The 11,345-nt window shown below is 37.1% G+C and overlaps 1 protein-coding gene across 2 annotated transcripts; it reads right to left on the bottom strand.

Annotated features, from left to right (window-relative positions):
* Positions 1-567: 567 nt before the first annotated feature.
* Positions 568-11,345, bottom strand: LOC127790037 (probable LRR receptor-like serine/threonine-protein kinase At1g67720). Of its 2 annotated transcripts, none has more exons than XM_052319277.1 (15): positions 11,001-11,344; positions 9,758-10,289; positions 9,015-9,520; positions 8,722-8,854; positions 8,434-8,505; positions 8,255-8,323; positions 8,104-8,175; positions 7,203-7,271; positions 4,574-4,725; positions 4,245-4,486; positions 2,454-2,580; positions 2,320-2,376; positions 2,039-2,225; positions 1,359-1,494; positions 568-1,240 (listed from the first exon to the last, which is right to left on the bottom strand). In XM_052319277.1, exons 1-15 carry the CDS (start codon positions 11,071-11,073, stop codon positions 911-913), a joined length of 2,757 nt encoding a protein of 918 aa, XP_052175237.1. In that variant the 5' UTR covers positions 11,074-11,344; the 3' UTR covers positions 568-910. The 2 variants fall into 2 exon arrangements, with proteins under 2 accessions (XP_052175237.1, XP_052175238.1); XM_052319278.1 differs by having other exon boundaries at positions 1,122-1,270; positions 11,001-11,345.

Genomic DNA, 11,345 nt, shown 5'->3' with positions numbered 1-11,345 from the left:
ATAAATTATTATTTTTTAAATCAAATAAAATTGACTAAATAAATACTCAAATTAAATAAATTAAAAAAAATAAAAATCCTAATTTTTGTGTAAAAAAACCACAATCATTTTTAATATTTCAATAAGTTCAATTATTTATATTTTTGTAATAAAAAAAATTAAACCAAATTAAAATAACTGAAACACTCAAATTTAAAAACCAAATCAAATTACCAATTTCGACCGAATAAGCTCAGTTATTTCAATTTAATCAAAACGTTGATCACTTCTAATTAAATATCACCACTAAATTTTACAATTAAACTAAAAGTTATAAAAGTCTTTTGTTTTCCTCTAATATAAATAAATAAGATAAATCCATTCAAAAACTTAAAAAAAACTAATAAATAATATCAAATTTATAAAATAATACTTTTTAACCACTCTACTACTAAATTACACGAAAATAGAAATGAGAAACGTTTCTAATATAAAAATTGTTTTTTTTTTTAAATAAGTATAAATAAGATCTGAAACGAGAACGAAAAACGTTTCAAAAACGAAAAAATCGCTTCCGTACAACCTTACTACTAAGCGACCACATCAAGCAATTCATTATCAATAACTATAAATCATTCTCATCACAAGCATCGATTCCACTCGATGAAGTGGGTTATATAAATTTTAACTCTTTCGATATTACACAAAGTATAGACTATTTAAAGTAACCCTTCTTATCTGAGCTTAAAACTGGTTGGTGATGAGAAGATTTCCTTTGAACATTGAGGACTCAATACTGAAGTTCAACTCACAACACAGAGTGACAGTCTGCACAATTAGGTGAAGATCCACAGCCAAAATCAAGCAACTCCTAGCTGCAAAGAATAGTATGAATCAAGAAAAATGCGCAGGTTTATGAACAAGCCTGACACTACCGTGCAGTCGGCTGCGCGATCGATTCATCCATCGCCACGTAATGCTGGCTCTCGCCTAGTTCCATGTTCAGGGACAGCGACTGACCAGAGTTCCTCGAGATCTCATCCGAGTTGCCCCTTCTTAACTTATCTGCTTCCTTCTCCATTGAAATGGCATCCTGAATGTCTTTTAAAACTTCTGGCATTGATGGCCTTGCGTTTCCATGGGGCTGGACGCAGAGCAGAGCTTTCTCGGCTATCTTCCACATCGATTGGAGGTCACACTCGCCGTCCAGCGATGTATCAATGATTCCGGCGATGTCTCCGCTTTCAATGTGGAGTTTTGCCTGTCACAACCACTCTCCGCGGATCAATGACTATTGGAAAGATGAATCTGTGAGCCACAGTTATGAAGCATCTATACTATTTGTTCAAGCATTCAAATTTCTAGTAGACTTGACTTACCCATTGGACTATGTTGCGGCAGTCTGACCCAAAGCTTTCATTAGATATTGCGTCGTGACCCGATATCAGCTCAAGAAGGATGACACCGAAACTATAAACATCACTCTTCTCGGTTAACTGTTGACAGATATAATACCTGGACGTAACACAAAAATGTTTTTTAAATATACGAGAAACATATCAAGCCTTAATTCCATCAGGCGGTGTCAACTATATGAATTTTAGCTCACCAATCATCAATCTTTGTTTATGGCCTGCCACCTCTACTTGTTTGAACGTATAGATCCAGAAATAGCTGGCTTCAATTATCTTTCTATTGACTCGACAAACAATTTAAATACTGCTAATCTGTTCTTCCCTCAACCTCTCTCTCTTGCAATATGCCTAACTAACTAGAAAGCCAAGGTATCGTTAACCAATAGCAAGATGCTTAAATTTGATGGTTGAAAGAGCAGAGTTGGGATTCAAGGAGGAACAACTCAGACACAAGTAAGCTTAATATTAAAAGATCCAATTTAGAATTGTGAAAAACAGAATCTTATGTGCCTAAAAAATTTCAACCATGAAATCCCGAGGCATTTCCATAAATTAGGAATGTTGGCATGAATATGTTTGAAACTTAAAAGTAAAACAAGCAAAAATGACAAGAAACTTGAAGTGGGTAAAAAGAAGAGTCTTACTCAGGATCTAGATACCCAACGGTGCCTCGAACTATGCTTGAGACATGGGAAGCTCCCTCCACAGCAAATTTTGAGAGACCAAAATCTGAAACCTTTGCACGCATGTTTTTGTCCAAAAGGATATTGGTGGTTTTCAAGTCTCGATGGATGATAGATGGTGTACAGCCTGTATGTAGGTACTCGATCCCTTGAACAGGCAAGAGAGTGCAAAAATCCAATTAATTCCATTGAACTAGGCACTGGATCAGCTAAAAAGTTATTTCCTCCCTTAGTCCACAAACCTTTTGCGGCATCTTCAGCAATCTCAAGGCGTTTGATCCAATTGATGCTTTGTCGTCCTAATACGTTTATATGTCTGTCAGTGTGCAAAGATTAATCATAATTATATCTGTTTAGAAAGAAAGAAATAACTTACCGTGGAGATGCTCTTTGAGGGTTCCATTGTGCATAAATTCGTAAACAAGCATACTTTTCCCTTCTTCTTGGCAGTAACCGAGAAATTGTACCAGGTTCCTGTGATGTATCCTTGAAAGAAGAGTCACCTATGTCATATGGAATAGAGCATCAATTTGGCTTTTTCCACACTGATAAAGCAAATCAAATTACATTAATAAGAAAATGGGGGTGGGCCAAGCTTCACAAAAATTGTCAAGAAAATGTTTCATCATCTTGACCCAAAACGTCCCAAGTTTGTTCATTTCAAGATGGCTTAAGCAAGGACTTAGTGCGGTTCCATGCTTTTGTAGCACTGCATTCCTTGCTACATAAACACCAACTAGTTCTTGGCTACCCCTCTCTCTATCTCCTTGCGTGGCTCAAATGTAGCCTGGGGGACCCTGATTACAGACTCCCTGCCAAGATCTTCCTACATGGCCAACCAACTCGATTTGAACCATGTTCCTTTTCCAGCAATGCTCTAGATGGTCCTCTCATTACATCTCTATCATGGCACCAGTCGACCTGCCCCATCTTGTAGTAATAAAACATGAAATGAAATATTAACCTTTTTTTTTTTTCCCCTCACACATTTGAAGAAATTTTCTTGCAGTTTAGGTTAAATCAATGGTGCAAAAAGCTTTGATAAAAATATACTAAACAGGACTAGGAAGGGATGAGAACCAGACGTGAATGTGTATCTAGATATCAGACCTCTTTGAAATTGATCTTCTCCGGGATATCCATCTAAAGGTTGGATACAGTTGCGTGGATACAAAGTGAATATATAAGTATAATGTAAATAATGTATAACATCAACAACATATTGTCTAGATATAAGCTTGAGATTAGATGAAATCAAGGAAAAAGGATATTCATGTCCCCCCTAGAAATTTTTATTAATATGAAACTCAAATGCAAGTACCTTTTTCTTTGTCCAGCATTGTTATAAACTAGAAGGTCCAACCATCTAATTCTGGGATGAGAGTTAGACACATACTCCAGAACTTTATGCTTTCCAGACCTGGGAAACATGGGTAGACGGGAAAAAATAGAAGAGTCCATGTAGAACCAATATTATGTACTTCCCAACTAATAATTGCATTCTCTCAAGAACAAAATAATCATGATGAGAGTAAAGCAATGTGATTGCTGCCCTCACCACACAATACTTTGCAAATGTAGGTTTGTGACCATTTTCCATAATGCATTAGCAGTTAGTTAAACTGTTAATTAGCAACTCATCTAAATAGGTTGTTTGAAAAGTGTAACTGAGTTACATGTCAACCCTTCACAGCTGCAGCAACCATTAGCCAAAAGCTTTCAACAGAGCCGCAGTCAGGTAGAAGCATTGGAATTATTAACCCATTTGACCCCATCCAATGCCATGTGCATGTCTATGCCTGCTAAATATCTGTCTTCAATTTAACTACCTAGCAGTAAAAACAAGAATCTGTCTTCAATTTTATGCTATCAGTTCTGACTCTTTCTGAGTTAATGAATGCATTTCAAGGTGAGACCAACATAGTTGCATGAATTAATATGCTTTCTTTTTTCTTCCGTTTCTACTGTTGCTTCCAGCAGGTCTCATTCTATTATTCTATCCTTTGCTTACCTTCGTTATATATGTTAACTGATATGGTATTACTGTTCATAGTTGTACAAACAAGTAAGATGAGTATACCTGGAAATATGCAAGCAGGGTGAACCAAGGATCCCCAAAAAGAAAACAAATGCAACATATTAAGAGGTAGAATAAGAGGAAAGAAACCTCATTTGTAAATTCTCGCTTCCCCTGGTAGGAATTACTGTTCAAAACTTTGACTGCTATCTCCCTTCCATCTTTCAAGGTTCCATGATATACAGCACCAAAGCCTCCTGAGCCAACTTTTCTCTGAAACTTCTTGGTGGCATCTTCAATTTCAGATAATGTGAAGCAATGGGCAGCTTCTTTGGCAACACCACCCAGAGATGAACCTAAGCTAGGAGCAGGCCCAGTTCGTTCAAACTGGTCTGAAACAATGACAAAATGTCATATCAAGCCAGCTAAAGTTTTTTGTTTCAGTGAAAACCCATTATCAAATAGTTCTTCACACTAACCTTGCTTATTGTACTTCTTTCCTTTGTACATCAACAGACAGGAGGCAATAGTAGCTATAAGCAGAACAGCAGCCCCAATTGATGATCCAATAATAATTTTATCGTGGCCCCCTCTCCCAGCCCCTTTATGAAGATCAATATTCCCAGTGTAGCTGAAGAGAATAAGCATAAAATTACAGGTTACCATTTCAAAATACAAGTGGAAGCACCATAATTTGGGTAAAATCATTGTTAAGTTAGCCAAGACTAGACAAGTCTCAATAACTTTCACTAACATTCGAAATATATAACTTTGTAAGCTGGAATATCAGGCGAGGCTTCAATCGTTTTGTCTGCAGAAGAACAGTAATTTATTTATTTTTCAAAATTCAACTATCTTGATCTATTTGAAGTTTAATAAAGACATTTATTTCGATATTGACCTGACTGTCAAATTGAAAAAATGGGTGACTTTGGCAGCTTAGTTGCATCAGTTTTTCTTTCTTCCTTTTTTTTTTTGTGGGGGGAGAGACCGCCGGGGGGGGGGGGGGGGGGGTGTTGGTACAGGGAGAGACAGGTATCTTAATGATGTCAGGTCAAAGAATTAGGTAAAGCAACATAAAAGAAACATATAAAGAATCTAGATATGATATTTGCATGTACTTCGAAATTACAGATATTATCTATGCTTCAACTGGGACATATACATGCCCCCCAACTTGTGCTTTTGTCCCCAACTAATCCAAACCAGTATAATTGTAGTTTCAATTCTTAAACAAAAAAATCTTTCACTATGAAACACCCTTCTCTTTAGAGTGTGTTTCCGCGTCATGATTTGGGGATTTTTTTTTTTCCAAGACATTTCTCATAAAGGTCCTTCACCAACCCTTATGATTTACATCTTGCTTTCAAAATCTTCATTCGGATGACATTTCATTTTCATTATTTATTTTTCCCAAATTTACTAGAAATTATTCTCCTAAGCGACGCTTAGAAAGATTTACCTCTATTAGCCTCGTCTTTCTATCTAAACTCCAGTGTTTGGTTTAGTTTATCAAAAGAGGATCTTTGTTTTTACACTCATTTTCACTAATCAAATATAATTTAATTCATAACTCATATTAAGAAGTCCAAATTTTTGAATCATTCCAAAATACCAAATTCAAAAGGGAAAAAAAAAAACCTTCTGAGCGTCCCAGCCAAAAATCTTTAGAAACTTTTAGAATAAATTTTCAAGTCACTATAACTCAAGATATGAACATAGAAATCGTCCATTCCCACCAAAATAAAATGACTTACCTTAAGTAAATTTAGTTCGTATAACGAGTTTGGCACACTTGATACACCTGACATTACCGAAATAAAACATATATGTGCTTCTAGTGCATGACATAAAAACACGCATAACAACTACAAAACATGGCATGCCATAAAAATAATGAAGCTTCCACAACCTATGCCTCAAGAACTTCCTTTTCCCTTCAAATCGCTTACCTTTTCTGAATGTTTGAATATTTCAGGGGATGAACCTAAGTTAGAAGATGAATCTTTTAAGGAACCCCCTTCCCCCCCCAAAAAAAAAAAAGAAGGAAAAAAAAATATTTATATAAAATGTGTGAATGAAAGAAAATGCAAGTTTCTACTCTGGGATGCCACTTGTGACAATGTCAGCATGCTTTCAAGAGCTTTTTCAACTAACTCTCTAAGTGTCTCTTGAAAGGTCCTTGACCACGTCTCTTCAAACCTAAGCGGGGTAGAGCAAAATAGCATGGACATACATGGTCATGGATGTAAATGAAAAGCCAAAAATAGTACATTTCCAAAAATAATTTCTCGTGCAATATGAAAAATCCACGAAGTGAGATTTTGTGGGTGGGAGAACCTCACCTTGGGATGTCTTTGGATAAGGTCTTGCTTGCTCTTCCTAACTTCCCAACCTCTGCTTAGTCACCTTGATAGAAGCTTCTTCTTCCCTTCAATAGTTTTCTCTCTTCTTTCCTTTCTTCTCTATTCTTCAATATTTCTTCTCCTCTCTTACACTTGCTTGGAGACCACCCCCAATCTCCCATTTTATAGGACCCCTAATTGTTTCTTGTGAAATGTATCTATTTACACATTAGAGAAAAGAGAAAAAAGAAGGGAGTCATTGGGGGATGGCTTCCAAGCCATCCCCTTTGGGGCAGCAAGCAGCTGCCAGCCGCTCACTGTGAAGGCCATGGGACCGTAGGGTCCCTCTCATGGAAAGGAACCTCACTCCTTGTGGTATCCTAGCAGGCAGGCACATTATCCAGCCAGCTGGGCTTCCTTTCTTATTTTTTTCATTCTGTTTATTTATCATATATTCTTTTATACTTAATTATTTTATGTGTGTGTGTGTGTATTTAAGCCATTTGACCCATTCACTTGGTCAAAAAATTATTCTCCAAATTAAATTCGAATTTATTTCCTTAAGCCTTCAAATATTCTAAAAATATTTGGGGTGTTACACACTATCTCCATGTCAACAATCCTAAATTCATGCCAGAGCTATTGTGTCTGTGCCCAAGCTCAAACTATAACGCTTTTCATATTACCTTAGAAACAAATGGGACTGCAATACATGCTCCATGTAATAAAGAAAATGCATCATAAAGCAAGACATGATACTCACTTCAAAACAATATTCTTATTCAGAAGATCCGATGGCACTTTTCCAGATAACTTGTTATTTTGCACATACCTGCAACCATCAAATTTATTGACTCACCAAAACCTTGCATTTAGGAGCATCCCACTACATATGAAATACAAAACTTATTTGAAATATGAAAAGGAAAACCAAACATGGAGTAGAAATAATTTATTTTGCATCAGCAATTGTCAGTTTGATGAGGGCAAGCCTTGGTAGAAATAGAAAGGTTGCTCCTTTGTGGCGGAAGGTCATTAGTTCAAGTTGTGGTAGCAGCCTTTTAGTAAAGCAAGGGCAAGGCTGGAAGAAAAAACACCTCCCTTGACACTTGCAAAGTTGGGAGCCTCATGAATTGGGGATGTTACGATAGATGTGCAGCCATATCCATAATAAGGTCAGAGAAACTCCTAGTGAAGATAAGAGGCATGAGATATGATTCAAATGGTTTGATAATGTGAGAAGAAGATCAATGAAAGCTCCTATAAGGAGAGTAGATGGAATGAAACAAGTTACTAGCAAAAGAGATAGAAGAAGACTAAGAAAAACCTTGGTGGGAGACTCTTAGGTATACTATTAGTTATAAGGTTTTACAAAAGATTTAACATAAATGATTGGTGAGGTGAGCTCAAATTCATGTAGCTGACCCCACCCAGTAGGATCTAGGCTTGATGTGTTACTGCTGTTCTTATATGGACCAAGGAAGAGCAGTGGGTTGCCAGTCCATATAACTTAAAAAGCAGTGAGTTATGTTATCATTTAGCTGCAGCATACTAGAGGAACAAATACTAGCAAAAAAAAATACTTAATTTATCTGCTATGGTGCTGTCACAAATTCTTCCAGGCTATGTGCATTTTAAGTAATTGGCATTTCAGCAAAACTTACAGTTCTCTCAGATTTGGCAGTTTCACCAACGAGGAAGGCAGCTCCCCAGTCAACTGGTTGTTCTCTAGATGTCTATGATAAACAAAATTAAGATCAGATAGTCCTTAAATTAACATGAAAATCATAAAACTATAAAACAATTGGGATTTACATGATCTTCAAGTCCGTGCATCCAGAAAAATCAGGTATTGAACCAGTCAGTGAATTCCCATCGAGCCACCTGCATTCATCAAATGAATAACATAATGCAGGGAACTCTAATTGAATTGGCACTAGACAAGCTAGTTATTATAGCCAACTAGCAAAATGAGAATGCATCTTGAGACTTACAGCTCAGCTAAGCCAGTGAACCTTGTCAAGTCCAAAGGGATACCGCCCGTCAAATTCTTTGCAGACAATTTACTGGTAGGTACCAAAGGAAAAAAGGAAGTTGCTAAAGTTCTTTCTAATTAAACAAGGTATTGCATAATAAGCTGAAGCAGAGACATATATATATATATATGTATATATGTATATACATGTGCAATTTATGAGACTCAATAGGAACCATGAAAGGGCCTGAAGCATCAGACATTCTCAATTAGTTAAATACAATCAAGAAGGCGACAAAACCTTTACATTTTAATTATCTTGGGTTGAGGATCTGAGCTACACTGAAGCCAGGACCATGGGACAGGCAGGCATGGATCACCACCTTCTTGTGCCCAATCTGCTGATGGATATAGTGCGATTACACTAGAAACTATCGATACTGCAAAAATAAAAATGAGACAGTAAATTCTCAAGTATACAGATATTGGAGGTTGCTGCACTTGAAAATCAAGAAAACCACAGCTCAGAAGACATGCATCCTTTAAGAATGAAATGTAGTTACAGTCATGCGTGCCTCAAAGAAGTAATATAAAGCTTACCGTCTGCAGAACCATCAGTTTTCTTGAGATACTTATTAATCTCCATTGCATTCAGGAGAGGCCCCATGGAAGAATCAGATGTTTTCCCAAATCTAAAAGATAAAACAAATGGGAGAGAAATATTGACGTATCCAGGCTCGTACAAGCGATATTTTCCATGAGCATTTTCTTCAATATTAACAACAGGTTTGCTAACATCAGGCATATCTGGTAGTACCAGCCTAAATTTTCTTCTATCAGTTGGACCCAAATCTTCAATTTCAGCAAAGTAGGTAAATGCCCAGCCAGAACCTGGAAAACCATCCAGATTCAAGCGGTATGTTAGCGATCCACTTCTACCAACTACGGCCGTCTGCATCACTTTCTGGGGTGGCCTTTCACTATTGCCTATATCTATTGGCATCTGGGTTGATACTTTTTCAGTTCCAGCGGCAACGTCAACAAGGTAATTTGCTTTCTTGAGAGAGTCAGATTCCCATATTCTATCAAATGGATCATCAGGATACCTGGATAAAAAGGGGAAAAAAATGAAAGATGTAATGCTTTATGACAGACCCAACCTAGTGGAATTCCACTAGGCCTCCTATTGGTGTTGTATACGTAGATAAATAGTTCTATGAGGTTTCCAGGAATAATTTGATCTATTCTCATTTTGTAGGTTCTGTCGCCCATTGTCACGAGCATTTAGAGCAATGTGAGATCAGAAAGACCAAACAAGTATAATCAAATAGCCCGCAGCATACCTGACAGGAGCCTCACTATCTGCACCAAAATTTATTCTTGCCGACAAGCTGAGGTAGTACTGATTTTCATACTGGGTCATGTATACTGAACCATTGAATTGTCGGAGTTCAAGGGTAGAAATAAATGGCTGCCCTGTTGGAGCATTGGATAAACAAACACTTACAGTAGGATCTAAAGCCAGAAATATCAACTCCTGGACCTCTATCGTATTGGCATCAGAAATAACAATTGTAGCCCAATGAGTTGCCCCCAGGGAGATGTCAAACTTTGGGTAAACATTGCTTTTGTCAAAGTTACCATACAAGAAGGTCGCTCTTATAAGGTACCTAGTTCTACTCATGACTTTGAGAGTGTAACAATATTTCCTATTATCTGCAGGGAAGGATCTCAGAGTCTGATATTGCTTCCTTGTCTCATTTGCTACAGATATATGAGTGCTTTGCCCATACTTAAGCTGATCATCAGGGGTCCACTTGAGGCCAAGCTCGTCAGTGAAATTTCCCGTGCCACCACAATCTAAACTCACAAAACCTGCTTCACATGATCAAATTAAGATCATAAAATTATCATCTATTACTTCAAAATTTATGCATTCAAATTTTAGGAAAGCTTTAAAAAAACCAGTATTTACTTTGAACCAGCCCATTGGGTCAAGCTTACAAATAGCAACCCTATACCATGGTCACTTACATTGAATCCATTCTTAATCTCCCAGCCTGGGCAAGAAAAAGAAATTTGGGGGCTCTAATGGCTTCAGATAAAAATGGTAAAGTGGTAGTACTGGAATTGTGTTGAAGCCTTCTATCATTTGGGAATCAAGCAGACAAGAAAATGAACCCAGATATTAACCAATAAATACAAAATTGGAAACTTCAATTTAGGTATCCAATGAATTATCACAGCCAGTATTGAAACTTCTTGCTCTTAATGGACGAAATACATCCATCTATCAGATCACCAAAGAAGAGGTCTACCCTTTTAACATGTAAGAGGTCTACCCTTTTAACATGTAATTAGTGGCTTACACTTCACAGTGAACCCATTTTTGTTCAAAGAATTACGACAAATATAAAAAAACAAGACATTCAAGAAGTGGGTAAACTTGATCTATTGGATTCTTTCACAAGAAGCTGTAATTAAGGAAATAAAAAATAGCAAGCATCAAACTTCACTAAATTAAGTGAAGTAAGAACAGTTACAATTAGAAAACAAAAAGAATCTTTAAGGAACCAAAAAAATAACCTGGCATCTGAGCTGTGACAGCAGCCGTGAGCAAGAGAAGCGAGAGGGAGAGAAGGGGAAGAGTAGACTTCATCGTTCAAGTTTTCTTGGGGACCCAGAAGAGAGGGGTGGGAGTGAAAACAAGAAAGCCAGAAAAGAAGGGAATTAAAGAAAAGAAAATAAAAGAAGAGATGGAAAGTGATTATATTACAGCACAGAGAAACACCAAAGGGAGAAAAGCTGCAGTTTTTCAGATTATTGTATGAACACACATGTGGAGTGATCACCCACCTCTTCTGATCATTTGAGAGAGAAAGAAAGAGAGACGAGTTGTTGGGGGGGGGGGGGGGGAGAAGGGTGGGGGTT

This window comes from Diospyros lotus, chromosome 14, assembly GCF_014633365.1.
Source record: "Diospyros lotus cultivar Yz01 chromosome 14, ASM1463336v1, whole genome shotgun sequence".
Classification (NCBI taxonomy): domain Eukaryota; kingdom Viridiplantae; phylum Streptophyta; class Magnoliopsida; order Ericales; family Ebenaceae; genus Diospyros; species Diospyros lotus.
The sequence above is the reverse complement of the archived record's forward strand: the minus strand, read 5'-3'. Positions and strand labels throughout refer to the sequence as shown.